The sequence below is a fragment of the Candoia aspera genome, chromosome 7 (genome assembly GCF_035149785.1).
Source record: "Candoia aspera isolate rCanAsp1 chromosome 7, rCanAsp1.hap2, whole genome shotgun sequence".
NCBI lineage: Eukaryota > Metazoa > Chordata > Lepidosauria > Squamata > Boidae > Candoia > Candoia aspera.
In genome coordinates, this window is record NC_086159.1 from 74,370,532 (window position 1) to 74,388,412 (window position 17,881).

The 17,881-nt window shown below is 40.6% G+C and overlaps 1 protein-coding gene across 2 annotated transcripts in view; it reads left to right on the forward strand.

Annotated features, from left to right (window-relative positions):
• ITPR2 (inositol 1,4,5-trisphosphate receptor type 2) overlaps window positions 1-17,881 on the forward strand; it is a 233,566-nt gene that overhangs the window by 102,172 nt on the left and 113,513 nt on the right. For both annotated transcript variants that reach the window (XM_063308132.1, XM_063308133.1), the window contains exons 31-35: window positions 2,276-2,527; window positions 3,112-3,237; window positions 4,821-4,949; window positions 6,899-7,019; window positions 16,066-16,256. In XM_063308132.1, coding sequence (XP_063164202.1) covers window positions 2,276-2,527; window positions 3,112-3,237; window positions 4,821-4,949; window positions 6,899-7,019; window positions 16,066-16,256 — 819 coding nt within the window. The remainder of the gene's footprint in view (window positions 1-2,275; window positions 2,528-3,111; window positions 3,238-4,820; window positions 4,950-6,898; window positions 7,020-16,065; window positions 16,257-17,881) is intronic.

Below are 17,881 nucleotides of genomic sequence, written 5' to 3' on the forward strand. Positions count from 1 at the left end.
GTGTCTTCTGACTGCCAGTTGGTGTTCGTGGATGCGCTCTGCCAGTCTTCTGCCCGTCTGTCCTACATAGTGGCTGTTACAGTCCTTACACTGTACGTTGTAGATAACTCCTGTTTTTTCTTCTTGGGCTCCTGGGTTTTTTGGTTTGCTTAAGATGTTCTGGAGGGCTTTGGTTGGTTTGTGTGCCACGGTGATGCCGTGTGGTTGTAATAGTCTGTTGGTTGTTTCTGAGATGTTTCTGATGTATGGCAGTGTTACCCTTTTCATAGCTTGTGTTGGTTGTGCTGTGGTGAGTTGAGCGGGCAGGCACTTTTTGATATATATTTCTTAATAGGTGGCAGAAATGCATTGTATTTTGGATAATATGTAAATTGGGAATACTAGCAATGCTGTGACCCTTCCTGGAATCATCTATGTATTTCAAAACACATATGGTTGTTCCCTAGAATTACCTATAACTATTGTCATTGTGAGACATGAAAAGTGTATACACACACATACACACACATATCCATGCACAATTCATTGTTTGGGTAAGCAACATTATGCAAAGTGAAGAAAAGAAGGAAGAAATAGTTAGAAATTACTACTAAGAAATTAAAGTTGTGAGTTAGGAGAAAAGAAAATACAGTTAAATGTACAATTTACAACTCCATTCACTACAACACATCCTTGCTTCCACCAGATCATAAATGCCTTCATACACTGTTGTTCTTCAAGCTTTTCATATCCTTATTTTTATTTATTTTTCAGGATCTTATCAACTCCACCCAGTCACAATTTTTTTGGTCCCTTTCCTCCTAATCTTCCTACATTTAGTCATCCTTCATAAATTTGCTTTGTGGTCAATTTTGATTCATTCTCTCCATCTCAATGTACTTCTTTTGTACTGGTGACTCATTTTTGTATTCTACCATATTTATTTAGCACCAGTTCATTACTGACCCTGTGTCTTTGTCGTCATCTCCTCCTCCTCCTCCTCCTCCTCCTCCTCCTCCTCCTCCTCCTCCTCCTCCTCCTCCTTCTGCCATACAAATGTAAATATCTGATTCAGCCATCGTGATGGGTGAGCAGCTCTGATTTTAAACTCCTCAATTCCTTTGAACCCTTCACCTTTCACTCTGTTACTGTTTTGATATGCATACACACTTAAATTCTCTATTCTACTGAGTTCAACCTACTTTTGTGTTTCTCTTGCATACTCAACTCCCATTCCCATACAACAAAATGAGCAGGAGCACACTTTTATATACAGCCATATTAGCTTCTTTTGACACACAGTCATTTATCACAAGAGACCACATGGTATCTTTTCTACCAAGATTTAAAATATCTCATTCCATTTCCTCATCTTCAGTTTATTGCCATTCATGTGTAATTTGCAAATGTCTATCCCATCTTTCCTGTCAGAGACAACTGCCTTGGACTTATTCTGTGCCTTGTATAATCTAATATTCATTGCAAACCATTTGTGTTCTTGACCCACCAATGCCATATCATCTGCATGTAAAAGCACAGTTGAAATTGTATTGATTTACAGTCAGTGATCAGTGAAGAAGCTACAATAGAGAACAGCGCATAAAAGCAGGCTCAAACCCAGTAAGAGCAATAAAACCACCATATAGACCCGCCACTTAAAATTTGCAGATACAAGAAATAAAAGAGAACAAAATGAGACAAAGCAAAACAAAATAGAGAAAATATAAATAAAAATAAAATTAAGCTAAAAGGATGAAAAGACTTCCTAGTGACATCATTCCAAGATTAAGACACCTTGAGTCTTCTTATGGCAATAGCTGCCAATAGAAACTTGGCAGTTCTGTTCTCATGCTTTTGATGAACATTGCCCCCTTTGCGATGATTTATTATATTGATTAAAATACATAGCATATTCATTGTGACAGATTTGTCTATTGTAGGGAGAGTTGACTGTGGACTTAATTTGCCCTCGTGAAATGTCATACTTGCTTTTCAGTCTGTTAACCCTGTAAAGTCAGGATTGACAAATCTGCCAGTTCTAGTTTCTCCCCATGATTAATGTTGCAAGTGGAGCCCAACTCTCCTTGCATCTGGACCCAAATGACTATGATTGCTTTTCTCTCCTGCAGCATCTCCTTCGCCAAGAGATTGGGGTGGGGTGAGACGGTCCATGGTTGGCTGTGAGAAATTTGAATCATTCTGAACCAATGATAACATTTAATGTTTTTGACTTAAAATTTGGGAGTGGGAGGAACCCATGTCAGTGAATGAGAAGTGATTCCTGGTATCCTTTCAGCTAGTCAATGGGGGTGAAGATGTGTTAGTGTTCTACAACGACAGAGCGTCTTTTCCAATCCTCCTTCAAATGATGTGCTCTGAGCGAGACCGAGTAGATGACAGTGGGCCTTTGGTTTATCACATCACCCTGGTGGAACTGCTAGCAGCATGCACAGAAGGCAAAAATGTCTACACCGAGATCAAATGTAATTCTCTCCTTCCATTGGATGACATAGTGCGAGTGGTGACGCATGATGATTGCATTCCTGAGGTAAGTTGAGCGCTGCTGTGTGTTCCTAAAATAAGCTGGGCTTTATTATTGTACGTTCCTAAGGTAAGCTGAGTTTTACATGCCAGTCTTTAGAGTGCAACTAAAGAAGAATAACAGTATGAATCTTAAGGGAAAAGATTGCATGTTGAGTAGCCATGCCAAAAATAAGGCTTCTGCTCTGTGTTACAGCAGTTACAGCAAAAGAGGTAAATCAAGAAAATAAGAAGCCATTAATTAAAACAATGAAGTTGATCTCCCCTAAAAAGGTAACATGATTTGGGAGCTGGGGTAGGAAAAGTCACAAGAAACAGTGTTTTGCCGCTTAAATGAAGACAGCACGTCATTCTTGGCTCTAATTGCACCACTATTTGATAATACTGTATTATTACTGAAAGGAGGACTAGTTATTGTCCCCAAGTAATATACGTTTAAAAAGGAAAAGTTGCCTTAGATTCACCGAAATTACAATGATGGAGTTTGTAGACTGTAATACAAGACTTTGTAAATGGTTTTGATGTATTGGTATGAAAATCAAATGACCATGTTTGTGTTTTGTATCAATAAAAATTCCTTTGAACTTCCAGGTGAAGATTGCATATGTGAATTTTGTCAATCATTGCTATGTGGACACTGAAGTGGAAATGAAGGAAATCTACACCAGTAACCATATTTGGAAGCTGTTTGAGAATTTTCTGGTTGATATGGCAAGGGTAAGCTTTTGATGTCTTTCAGGAACCTTATTAAATGATTTGTTTCTGTTTAAATAATATCTAGCTAAATAGTGAGAGGACTTCCCTGGTTGTTGAAATCCACACATCTTAAAGTTGCTGAGGTTGGGGAACACTGCTCTATTAGAATGAAGTTATACAAGTGTTTTTTCAAGCCAGGAACTGGACTTGATATTAAGAGTGGTATTAAGAGCAGGGAAGGAATGTGATTCTTGGCCAAATCCAGCACTGACCAGATTATTCAGGTTCAATTTTGCTTTGCTTCTGAACTCTTAAGAAAACTTCCATGTTATTAAGAAAAGCTACAGGAGCTTTTCAGGGACTTAGGGAAGGAAGCTGTGGCTACTTTGGTGTCCGTGTGTATGTATCTAGGTATGTTTGTGTGTTTTATGTCATGTCTATTTGTCTGCCTGTCTATTTATCTGTCTATTTGCTTTTAGCTGCTCCCTGTTCATGGCAACTCAAGGACATTTGTATGCTTCCATTCTGAGGGCAGTTATAACATGTGGCAGCATCTGGCTGATTCTAGCTGATCTTGAAAAACCTAAGCAAGGTCAGACCTGTTTAGTACCAAGATGGGAGATCACTGTGAAATTCTAGGACAATACACTCAATTGAGAAATTAAAAAAAAAGTCCTGGAAGAATCCAATCACATTGATTAGTATCCCAGATCTACTGGGAGAGTGCTTCACTTAGAATGGCTTTGGGCAGATGTACAGTATGTAGTATAGAAAGTCCAGTTATTCATTTGTATTGAACTCCACCACACATAAAAAAGTGCCCAGCTTAAAGTATAAATTCCCAAGCAGTTTCAGCACTATGTCCAACAGTTGACTGAATCCAAAGCTTTCAACTCCTCTAGCAGTTCAAAGGGATTTCTATAGGAATTCTCATCCTCTAAAAATGATGACTGCTAGAAAGCTGATGCTAGGGAGAGTGGAAGGCAAAAGGAAGAGGGGCCGACCAAGGGCAAGATGGATGGATGATATTCTAGAGGTGACGGACTCGACCTTGGGACAGCTGGGTGGTGACGACCAACAGGAAGCTCTGGTGTGGGCTGGTCCATGAAGTCACGAAGAGTCGGAAGCGACTGAACGAATAAACAACAAGGAAGTTCAAAAGGAGCCCCACTGAGCATAGCTGTTTAGAAAAAGGCGACTTTCTGTAGGTGTTACATTTGTACCTGTTATTATAAACTGTGGTACTTATATTTCAGAATTCAGTGCAATTCTCAGGATGGTGGAAGCCCATGAATTTCATGCAGCCCCCAACTAATGTTTTTCCAGTCTCTGGACCTCAAAATCATGTTGTTGACATTCATGCCATTGCTTCTTGTCTTTCGTGGAATGAAAACTGGTGCATTAAAACTTGGATAGAACACTATGTTGAGGGATAGTGGCCTTTCAAAAGAAAGGAAAATAGGAAAAATCCTAGACCCCCACCTCTGGTGACCATTGCTGTGTTTCATGTGCTGTATGTTTTTGACTTGAAACATGATGAATGAACGGGGGGGGGGGGCGTTGTGTCATTTGATTCTTCATATAATCATTCTTTCCACCAATAGGTTTGTAATACCACTACAGACAGAAAACACGCGGATTTATCTCTCGAAAAATATGTCACTGAACCAGTAATGAGTATTGTGAGTGGCTTTTTCAGTTCTCCATTTTCAGACAATAGCACAAGTCTCCAGGTAAGAAATTGGCGACACATATCTATTTGAGACAATTAAGCTGTGATTCTGCCTGATAATAAATGGATTTGTGCCTGGTCACATTTATTTAATTTTTAAATAAAACTTGCATCAGAAAAATAATTTTTTAATGTGAAGAAATAACTCAAAGGCCATACAGCATGGTACATTTAAAGCCTGTCCCCATTTGCCTTTAATGTGGCAGCGTATTTTTAATGCAAGGTTCTCTTGAGGTTGTCTTCAACTTGTCCCCAGCCTCTGAGTGAGGCAAGGTTAAGTAATATGTTGTTGTTGTTTAAAGTGAACACCATGTTGATGTTCCAGTAATACTTTCCTCCGTAATCTCACACTGTTCAAGGATAGCTTCAAGGTGTGTAAAAAGTGTTAGGCTTTGTTATCCATGACCTTGGAGGACTCCAAGTCAGAGGCAGGAGAGGCAGGAGAAGAATCAGATCAAATTTGATGGCAGTAGACTTCTTGCCAACTCAACGATGAGTGGAGAGCATTTCAACTTAGTAGTGAGGAAATGCATTAATACATGCAGAATCTATACCTGCAATATTGTCATGTATTTCATTTAATTACTAATTTTAAAAAAAAATAAGTACCATACTTAGCCTTAAGAAGTGGCAGAGGTTTCAAAAAACCACAGTAGAGCAGATCTCTATAGCTTGGGCATATTGGGTGAGACAATATAGAGCTGTATTTCTTCTATGCTACTAAACCAGGTACAGTATTTTAGGCAAGTAAGGATTGTCAGACATTGGTCAGACTGGACCTAGAATATTGTGTCCAGTGCTGGGCCTCACATTTTAAAGAACAACATTACCAAACTGAAGCGTGATCTGAATAGAGCAACTAAGATGATAAGGGGCTTGAAGGGAAAGACTTACAAGGAACAATTGGCAGTGTTGGGTATATTTAGCCTGGGAAAGAGAAAACTGGGAAGTCATTATCCCTTTGAGTATCTGAGGAGCTGTCACGTAGAAAACAGGGCAGAATTGTTCAGAGTTGTTCTTGAAAACAGGATGAAAAAGGGGTTTAAATTAACAAGGAAAAAATGCCTAACAGTTAAAGCTGTTCAACAAGAGGTAATGGATGCTGCTTCACTGGAGGTTGTTAAATGGAGTCTGGATGGCCGTCTTTCAGGGATGATGGAGTAGTGGGTAGCTGATGTGGAACAGGCTAGATGATCTCCAAACATCTACCCATCATTGTATTCTGTAATTCTGTGGGTCTGTGATTTCAGATGGCTTCTGCATTCATCTCATCTCATCTCATCTCACTTCTTAGTTTTGGAACACAGCTAGTCTGAAACATTGAAAAGTTTCCTATCCCAAGTTTCATCCATCTTGTCTAGAGTCGACTTTTTGATTGGCAGCCGCTCTCTGGGGTGAATCACATCTGAGCACAAGATACGTACTCTGCTGCTGTGCTGTGATCTCTTCCAGAAGCCTAATCTGCCAATGTGAATTGAGCCCATTCTGGTACTCTCCAGACAACTCCCAGAAGTTTTGGCCAAACTCCGAAAACATAGTGCTGTGAATATGAACAGTGTAAATTTTTATGTAAGAAGATGTATGAATGCAGTATGAACAAGCACAGTGCTGGAGTTCTACTCTGAGAATTCAGAAACTAGTATGCATCTTTTGCAAAAAAGCTCCAGAAAGTCAAACTTAAATGTCATCATTCCAGATCCAGAATTCCTGGCACAGGCTCTGGATGGATAAGATTTTTTGGAAAAAGAAAAGTTGCCACCCTTGATTGTGTTAAAATGAAGTTCAGCAAATGCCACTTGAAAAGTATATTCATGACAATCCTTTGTTAATAAAAGAATAATTTGATGTTCTTCTACATGGAGTGTTAAAAAAATTGTAGCACACATATTTGTGTTACATTTCATAAAATGGCAAATGTTATTTTGTGTGAATGAATGTTTCTTCTTTTAGACACACCAGCCTGTATTCATCCAGCTGCTACAATCTGCATTTAGAATTTACAATTGTACTTGGCCAAATCCAGCACAGAAGTCTTCAGTGGAATCTTGCATCAAAACGTTAGCTGAAGTGGGTGGGTAATTTTAATAGTTCTTTTTAATTCTTCCTTTCAGTATTGTATAGAATGTTAATTATTTTAATGAAATTAGCTTCCTGGAAATGAGCCTCTAGGAAATGTTGCATAAAATCCATGAAAACTAGAAGATGACAACCTCCACAGAAAAAGCCCATAATCCACTACATGTGATTTCTCTGGTATTACAAATTAGTAATAATAATGCTGCCTGGGCATCTCTAGAATAGGAGTTGGCTATTTTTTCTCAGATTGGGACCATCATGGAGCCTCATAAGATGGCCTGTTTCCCATCTCCTAAATCTTGTGAGTTCAGCAAATCTTGCGAGATTTCCATAGTCTCATCTGGGGGTCATAGGAGACATTGTTGCTTAAAGTGAGTTCCCCCAAGATCTTGGGAACTTTGGTGATTATGCTGGAGTTCAGCAACAAATTCTTGTAATCTTCGGCAGTCACGCAGCTGTTCAGCCACAAGATCTGGAATCTTTGGCAATCATGTAGGAGTTCAATCACTGTATATATTATGCTTGTTTTAATGAATTGGAGGTGGCCACCTGCACCATATCAGGAGGCTAGATTGTCTTGGTAGCCATAGGCACTATAAAGCTGTATATAAAGCTGTTGGCTTCTCAATTCTACAGGATAATTTTGCACAGTGCTACTTTCTTCATATCATTTCAGGCAGAAGAGGGTAGCACTTTCTGAAATGAATAAACCTGAACTATTTAGTCTTCCAGTCTGGCAAAAACATGAGTATGGATGCCCATTCCACATACCAAACTGGCTTCTGACTTCCTTGACAACGTAGCAGATCTGAATTTGCAGTTGGAGGGTTGATCCTCAGTTGGGAAAAAGTGGCCAAAACGAAACTGAATGTAGCTTCTTTTAGTTTATATTTCATTACAATTTTGTTAAGTGCACTTAACAAATCCCCTGCCCAGGTTTTTAATATTCCCACTCTATCATGTTACAGTATATGTTCCTGAGTTTGTTCTTTTTATGAATTGTAGCTTTACTACTTTACCATAATATATCTTGTGTGTTTTAATAAACATATCTTGTGTGTTTTAATATGAGAGCCAGTTTGGCCTAGTGGTTAAGGCAATGGGCTAGAAACCAGGAGTCTGTGAGTTCTAGTCCCGCCTTCGGCCTGAAAGCTAGCTGGGTGACCTTGGGCCAGTCCCTCAGCCCAAGAGCCAATCAGGCGTAGTAGGAGAGTTCTAGTCCCGCCTTAGGCCTGAAAGCCGGCTGGGTGACCTTGGGCCAGTCCCTCTCTCTCAGCCCAAGAGCCAATCAGGCGTGGTATGAGAGTTCTAGTCCCGCCTTAGGCCTGAAAGCCGGCTGGGTGACCTTGGGCCAGTCCCTCTCTCTCAGCCCAAGAGCCAATCAGGCGTGGTATGAGAGTTCTAGTCCCGCCTTAGGCCTGAAAGCCGGCTGGGTGACCTTGGGCCAGTCACTTCCTCTCAGCCCAAGAACCAATCAGACGTGGTATGAGAGTTCTAGTCCCGCCTTAGGCACGAAAGCCAGCTGGGTGACCTTGGGCCAGTCACTTCCTCTCAGCCCAACTCACCTCACAGGGTTGTTGTTGTGGGGAAAATAGGAGGAGGAGGGAGTATTAGGTATGTTCGCTGCCTTGAGTTATTTATAAAAATAATAAAGGTGGGATAAAAATAAAATAAAATAAAAATAATACATCCTGGAGAATATCTATCTACTGTATATGGTCACTAAGATTCAATATCAACTTGATGGCATATAGTCAACTTTTAATACAGTCATACAAAGGTTGGGATGAACACTGTTCAGACTCAGCTTTGACTGGAGCAGCTTATAACCCCAGTTCAATAAAATAAAAAATCCATCTATAAACATTACAATATAATATAACACATGCTAATTCAGCAAATGTATCTTATGCATATTTTTTTCAGTGTATGCTTGAAGGAGGTGGTAATGTGATATATCCCATGGATACATACATGTTCATGTTGTTTATTCGTTCAGTCGCTTCCGACTCTTCATGACTTCATGGACCAGCCCACGCCAGAGCTTCTTGTCAGTCGTCACCACCCCCAGCTCCCCCAGGGACGAGTCCATCACCTCTACAATATCATCCATCCATCTTGCCCTTGGTCGGCCCCTCTTCCTTTTGCCTTCCACTCTCCCTAGCATCGGCATCTTCTCCAGGGTGTCCTGTCTTCTCATTATGTGACCAAAGTATTTCAGTTTTGCCTTTAATATCATTCCCTCAAGTGAGCAGTCTGGCTTTATTTCCTGGAGTATGGACTGGTTTGATCTTCTGGCAGTCCAAGGCACTCTCAGAATTTTCCTCCAACACCACAGTTCAAAAGCATCGATCTTCCTTCTCTCAGCCTTCCTTATGGTCCAGCTCTCGCAGCCATATGTTACTACGGGGAACACCGTTGCTTTAACTATGCGGACCTTTGTTGTCAGTGTGATGTCTCTGCTCTTAACTATTTTATCGAGATTGGTCATTGCTCTTCTCCCAAGGATTAAGCGTCTTCTGATTTCCTGACTGCAGTCAGCATCTGCAGGAATCTTCGCACCTAGAAATACAAAGTCTTTCACTGCTTCTACATTTTCTCCCTCTATTTGCCAGTTATCAATCAAGCTGGTTGCTATAATCTTGGTTTTTTTTAGGTTTAGCTGCAAGCCAGCTTTTGCACTTTCTTCTTTCACCTTCATCATAAGGCTCCTCAGTTCCTCTTTGCTTTCAGCCATCAAAGTGGTATCATCTGCATATCTGAGATTGTTAATGTTTCTTCCAGCGATTTTAACTCCAGCCTTGGATTCCTCAAGCCCAGCATGTCGCATGATGTGTTCTGCGTAGAAGTTGAATAGGTAGGGTGAGAGTATACAAGGTCAAAAGAATTACGTTGGTGGCCATGGCTGCATGACCGAGGCCCTGACTTTTTTTTTTAAAACATGCATCATGTAAAATAGGATCCGGCTTTGATTCTGTGATCGTGGTTGTTATCTTGACTTTTTTGACTCCACGGAAGCCCCAGACTTTGTGATTCTTAAGTGCAGGTGTGGGTCTTTAATCTTTTCCTGCTGTTTGCTGCAGTGAAGAAATGCTATCGTCCTAATAGACCGCTTGTTTCAGAAGTACAGCACCTTATTCATTATAACATCATGATGATTTCAAATTAGAACCTGCCAAGTTTCATACTTTTAATGGCCTGGTATTCAGCAGAATGTTCCATCCAGGTGTTTTCATTGTGATGCTTTATTGGGTACCTGCTTAAGAGAGCTCTTTGCTTTAAAAGCCAGGCTGTAATGATTATAATTTTCTGCATGACTTTACATACATTCTGTATCATCAGTAAATGAAATTGGGCATACAATATGCTGAAAGGAGATGGAAGTGTCATTTCTGGCAGTGTTCTGTGTGTGCGCGTATTTCTTCATTTCCTTATCTTTGGAGGACAACTTTTGAATTTGGGGGTATTTTTTTATTATTATTTATTTTTGGCGTTCTCCTGCTTTGTATCATTCCTTTTTCTTGTCCTGTGCAGTGGTTTTACTGTTCAGTCTTTATGCTTTATATTGTGTAAACAGTTTTTGCTTATTTTCTGCAAGGGGGGCATGAGGCAAACTTGGAAAACTCTGCTTAGAAAATAACACACTTCTCTAAGGATTGATTGATTCATTGATTATGTGCATCAAGTAGTTTTCAACTCCTGGCAACCACATAGATAGATTTTCTCCATGGAAGGACTGTCTACTATCTGGATATTTTGATAGAACTCTCCTGTTTGGGGGTTAAAACAGTCTCCCCCAAATTGGGGCCTTTTCCTGGTTGTTGCATTTTAATCCCAGTTCTCTCAGTTGGTATGTTGATTGGAATTACAGGAATTAATATTCAATACATCTGGAAATACCAAGTTGGAGAAAGTTTGAGTAGGTTTTTGGGGATATATTTAAAGGAATTGGGTACTTCAATCTTTTTCAAGCACTGTGGACTCAAATCAGATAAAGAATGTGAGTGTTCAGCTCCTAAAATTGTGAAAGTTGTAACCTCAAGCAATTCCACCACTTAGATACAAAAGCTGCAGGTCCATGAACAACTTGAAGCTAATTTATTTCAGTGGCCTTTTTGTCAATCAATCTATCCTTGTTTCTCTAGGTGGGTTATCGTTTGGATAATCACCTCATTTGGGCTTAGGTAAAGGTAAAGGTTTCCCTTGACGTAAAGTCCAGTCGAATCCGACTCTAGGGGGCGGTGCTCATCTCCGTTTCTAAGCCTTGGAGCCGGCGTTGTCATAGACACTTCCGGGTCATGTGGCCAGCATGACGACTCGGAACGCCGTTACCTTCCCGCCGAAGCGGTACCAATTCATCTACTCACATTTGCATGTTTTCGAACTGCTTGGTGAGCAGGAGCTGGGACGAGCAACGGGAGCTCACCCCGCCGCGCGGTTTCGAACCGCCGACCTTCCGATCGACAGCTCAGCGGTTTAACCCGCAGCGCCACCGCGTCATTTGGGCTTAGTCATTTATTATTTAGTAACATATGGCTGCGAGAGCTGGACCATAAGGAAGGCTGAGAGAAGGAAGATAGATGCTTTTGAACTGAGGTGTTGGAGGAAAATTCTGAGAGTGCCTTGGACTGCCAGAAGATCAAACCAGTCCATCCTCCAGGAAATAAGGCCAGACTGCTCACTTGAGGGAATGATATTCAAGGCAAAACTGAAATACTTCGGCCACATAATGAGAAGACAGGACACCCTGGAGAAGATGCTGATGCTCGGGAGAGTGGAGGGCAAAAGGAAGAGGGGCTGACCAAGGGCAAGATGGATGGATGATATTCTAGAGGTGACGGACCCGTCCCTGGGGCAGCTGGGGGTGTTGACGACTGACAGGAAGCTCTGGCGTGGGCTGGTCCATGAAGTCATGAAGAGTCGGAAGCAACTAAATGAATTAACAACATTTATTATTATATTATCATTTGGAGTTAGTTATTATTACATTGGTGGTCCCCCCCCCCTTTTTTTTGTTTTTGTTTGATGTGGCATACCATCCAGAGTCCTTTGGGATCAGGGTGGGTTAGAAGATCTGTAAAATAAACATAATTTCTTAAAAATCCATTTGGGAGCTAAGTATTCCCAAGGGACGACCCTAAGGAGCTATTCTTGTAGCGCCTGAGACTGTTTTTCATCCCTGAGTCCCACGTGACATTCCGTTATCTTTTCTCCTTTTGGATGTGGTTAATATTTTTGTATGACTTACTTGAGAGGCTTCTAAAATAATAGCATAGGAAGATGATCTAGTTTTATATCAGCTATAGAATATTTTAAAGTCGTATGAGCAAATACAAGGATTAACCCTTATGGGAGGATAGCAGAAGGAGCAATAGAAACGATTTCATTTTACTTTCTTTGATTTTTCTTCATTTCCTTTAGAAACCAGCCTGCACTTTATCTCCAGCTCATAGGTAGCTTGCAGTGATGTTAATGGAGATGTACCTTGTCAATATTCATTATTTGCTATAGACCTGTAGGGTGTTCTCATTACTTCCTATAGGCAATTTTAAAATTTATTTTTAGTTACCCTTTTTAGACCATTGGACTGTATCATTGCTACTATAGTACTAAGAAGTACTATATGTGAACTTGTTAGGATACATTCTCTGGGGACCTTTGAAAAAGTACCCTAATTTTGTTCTTTGTAATGTATCTTACCTGAGGTTTTTAAACAAAATTCTCTGGGTGAGCTCTACCTCCCTTTTTTTCAGTTTAACAAAATGTCTCCATGCTTATGGAGGGAAATTGAGTGCAGAGACTGCTTAGAGCAGTGTTCCTCAACCTGGGCAACTTTAAGATGTGTGGACTTCAACATGCTGGCTGGGGAATTCTGGGAGTTGAAGTCCACACATCTTAAAGTTGCCCAGGTTGAGGAACACTGGCTTAGAGAAAGAAAAATTGGAAAGGGAGATCCGAAGAGAAGTCTTCAAGGAGCTTATAGTGCTTCTTAAAAGAACACAGTCACCTGGTTAGAAAAAATTCTGAACAAAAGCAGATGCCCATTTTTCCATAGAACTATTAAAAAATAATCATGATCTTGATTTACAGGAAACATTTCTGACATGGATAGTACAGTATACTATCCCGATGATTATTATCTTTTTAATCCGTTCAGTTGTCCCCGATTCTCCAAGACTGCCTGGACAAGTCCCTGCAGTTTTCTTGGCAAGGTTTTTCAGAAGTGGCTTGCCATTGCCTCCTTTCTATCTTGATTATATGTATCCCTAATTACTGCATATAAACTTCCCAAGATGCTTAAAATCTATATCTCTCTATCTCTCTATCATCTATCTATCTAATTTGTCCACTGGCTGAAAAGTGGACTATAGACAGCTGACATAACGTACAAAATAAAACACAGTACAAAAAAAAAAATCAATATTATAATTAATTGTTCTTCCTAGCGTTTGTCCCACTTGGTTGCAGAGTTCTCTTGCTTTGCACTATTCTCACTGCAGTTCTTAAAGAGGAGCTGTCAAGGCATGATACCACAAGGGGTTTTTATTTTTCAGTTGATTGTTGCAGAGCCTGATGCTGATTTGGGCTCAGAGAGAGTGACTGATTCAAGGTCACCTAGCTGGCTTCCATGCCTAAGGGAGGACGAGAACCTGGGTCTAGTACCTTAACCGTTGCAATAGTATAATTGATTAAAAAATTAAATCCAACATCTAATTCCCCAAATTAGTTACTAAAATTAATGACCTAAAATTTGCTTGGTATGGTGTTTCTGGATGAGCCAAGTTTTCACCTGCTTCCAGAAGGCTGTGAACAGAAGAACGATTCAGTTCTGGAATTAGATGTTTGCTTGGTAGAAACAGAATTGGAGTGCCTTATACCATGTCTGTCACTAAGGGTGGATCAACTTTAGGTAGAACCAATTTCCCATGACCTTGGAAAAACTGAAATAATGTTGTGAAGAAAGATCATTGACCTCATAGTTATTGTCATGAGTGCCGTTGAGCTGAAGACATCAGCGCAATGGCACACATGACAATAGCAAGGAAACAGGGGAAGGGGCTCAAGATAAGTAGCCATCAACTCACAACGACTGAAGGACAAGAGACAATGGCTAAACGGATCGCGAGGCACACCCAAGCTGTTAGCGCTAACGCAACGGAGATCGCCCAGCTGACAGCAATCACCGGAGGAATAGAGAAACCGATGATGGGCGATCCCGGAACGCCAGCAGGGCCTCGCAACCCCTCACCTACCGGCAGGACAACGTGTTGGACAAAGGGGGGTGACGTAACCGCGAGTGAGGGGGCGCTGACCGGCGCGGGGTATTTAAACCCTGCACCGGCGCGCTCCTGTCACTCTCAGCTTTTTTCCTATACTGTATCTACACTGCGAATAAACCAGAGCCTGTTTCACGGAATCAGCGTCTGTGTATTACTCGGAGGTAGGCAGTGCATGACAGTTATCCTGTAGACAATACTACAGGGTATTTGGGAATGGAAACAAAAACAGTCTCCATGTTATGCCCCAAGTAACTGGGTTCAGCTGACTATGTTGCATACCAGTGTGATGACCAGTCTACTAGTGGGGGAGTGATGTAACACCAACACTATGTTTGCCATATTAGTTATCAATAGGTCTTTGAGTCCAATGGAAAGGGCTGGTTTTAACCTTAAAATCCCTTCACACCTTCTCTCCAAGATTTCTTATGGACCATCTCCTCCAAACCAATTCCAAATTCCATCCCAGACCAGTGTCCAGGGAAAGGATGCTTAGGTCCTGACTCTGCCCTGCCCATCTCACTTCCAGAAGTGATCTTCTGGAGGCTTCTGTTAAGACTGTTTTACTTACAAGGTCATTGGATTATGATTTTAAATTTTATCAGATGAAAGTTTCATGGTGACCTGGCCTGCTATTTTTATGTGGGTTTCACTGTTGTAACTCTAGCTGAAGAAGAATTGATTCCGTTATGGTGATTATTTTTTTCCCCAAGCAGCTTTTGTTGTGGCTCTTTTAATCTTTACTATTGTAAACTCTCTAGAGTCTTAGGAGCTGGATGATGTATAAATACATGTTATAAATAAAATAAATACTCCTATCAATCATGGGCTGCTACATTTCTCTTTGGCATAGAAACGAGTTGGTTTTTTCCTATATTGTTCAGTGAAAAATGCTGTTGCTTTTCCTCAAGAAATTAAGTAATGCCACTGCAGTTTGTAGCAAAAATACATGAAGGTTTTGTCCTTGTGGGATGGGCCTTGTGGAAATCAAAGATCATTTTTTCTTATATTACATTATGGTGTAATGTAATGAGGGTGATGTAATCTCATTAAATGTCTCTAAATATTATCTTGCCTATACAGGTAGTCCTCACCAACAGTAATTGGGACGTGTTCGTAAGGCATGATGTCACATAACCATGCCAACTTATGACGGCAGTTCCAGCAGTCCCAGTTGTGTCATTAGGTGAATCCCGTGTGGTTGCAGCAGTGTGCTCTGATTGCCATTTGCGGCCTCCTGCCAGCTTCCCCACTGACTTTGCTTGTTGGAAGCAGGCAGTGAAGGTTGCAAATGGCAATCATATAACTGCGGGATACTGCGATGTCGTAATTGTTAACTGGTTGCCAAGCACCCAAACTGCAATCATGTGACCATGGGGACATTGTGGTGGCTGCAACTACAAGGACCCATTGTAAACTCCCCTCATTCAGCGCTGTTGTAACTTCGGTCACTGAATGAGTGGTCATTAAGTGAGGACTACCTGTAGAATCCATAATGAGATGACTGCTTAGTATTAATATTTCTATCAAAGCTAATAGTTTTCAGCAGTTTTACCAATTTTACATCTATATGTTTTGGTCTTGGAAGGAAGGAAGGGGGAAGGGAAGGGTGGAAGGGAGGAAGGAAGGAAGGAAGGAGCTTGACACAAAGTTCCATTATCAACAAAATTTTATGTCGAACACGTCTAAATTCACCTCTTCGCTTGAGGTATTTACTGTTATATATATATGTACTGATATATTTTTAATGGTGTTCTTCCAAAGCAAAGAACCGTGGAATTGCGATCCCAGTGGATTTGGATAGTCAAGTGAATACATTATTCATGAAAAGTCACACTAACATGGTCCAAAGGGCAGCCATGGGCTGGCGGATGTCTGCTCGTAGTGGCCCTCGCTTTAAAGAGCCCCTTGGAGGACCCTCATGGGATTATAGGAATATCATTGAGAAGCTACAGGTATGACTGAAAATGGTGTATCCAAATGCTCTGTTCACTGTTTGCTTTAAACACGGCTATCAAGTCCTGGAGGGATGATGCATAGAAGCAACTTGCCAAAACATCCATAAATAAATAAATAAATAAATAAATAAGCGTATCTGATCTGGATTCCTAACATTGGTCATCCAGCTGCTCCTTTTTTCCTAAGTTCTTTTTAATAGTTTGGCAGGATGTTAGTGGACTTAATAAATATGCCACTATTATATTTTCTATTGAAACAATTCATAGCATTCTGCTGTACAAACCATGCTTATGTTGGTTCAACCATACTCCTATCACTCTTGCTAAATAATTTCCTGTTTCATTAAAATAACTTAACCTCAATTCTCTTCTTCTGTGATAGTAAAAAAGAAAAAGAAAAGAAATAGGAAGGAACTCTTACTTTGAACCCAACACTTGCTTTGAAGAGCAGTGATTAGGTTTTAAAAGCTCTCATTCCCCACCCCCAGTCCAAGGGATAAGGAAAACTATGAGTTAATGGGACCCCACTACTGTGGGCACATGTGAGAAAAATGGGGCACAATGCCTAGAAAAATAGAGCAGGATACCTGTAAGAGTTGATTCCCAGGTTAATAAGATTCTAGAGGCTGTTATGGAAACAATCCATTGCAAACATCCCCATTATCAATGAAGAGACCCACCTCATTGTTGGTTCATAGGAAGGCTATAAGAAAGTGAATAAAAAATCTCTGTCTTGATGTACTATATATGGAGATATATTGGTTCTAGACTGAACTAACTGTCCTAACAGCCAGGAACCACGCTGAGACAAGGAGTAGGTCTCTAGTGTTTTTTTACTGCTACATAACAGAGAATCCTAACAAACTGAAGAAGCGTGGGAAAACCCAGACATATAAACCCCAAAGGCTAAGGCAGGCCCAATCTGTATCTCTTTGAATGGCCACCTAATTCCTCAGTACTACACATGCGCTTTACAGCCTGGATGGGAGCCCCCTGCTCGCCATCCTTACTCATGACACTAACTCACTTTCAAGAATACTTGTACCTCTACCCCTTTCATCTCAATACGTCTTGCTAAAGAGAATTCTTTTGAGAATTGTGTCTGGGGGAAAAGTCAGGGTCAATTCAGGCAGCTGCCAAAGTGCCTGACAATATCATAAAGAGAGGAAATTCTTGAAATTGTTCTGTTACACCACCTACGTCCTTCTCTTCTTCTTCCCGTGTGGGCCCCTGTCTTTATGTGCTTTCTTTCCTAATATCCACCCAAATCAAAGGTGCTGGCATAACTGGTGTCAGTGTAATGTTGTGGCTCATGCCTTTGAGGATGTGTGCTTACATAACTATTAGCATTAATTAATATTAATATACACTGATACGATGAGTTGATTCAAGAATTCCCTTCCTGCAGTGGAAAGAGTCAAGTGGGGTTGGACTAGGGAAAAGCCATAAGGATGTTTAATTATAATAGCATATTTAAAGCAGCATCTAGATGATGACTGATAACATTTTTTTGAGTTGTTGAATGAAGTATAACATATTGGTGTTATATATTGCAGATGCTTTGTCAGCTCGGTTCCCTTGAAATGGGAAAATGTTGACAACAAAGTCTTTGTCCTACTGTG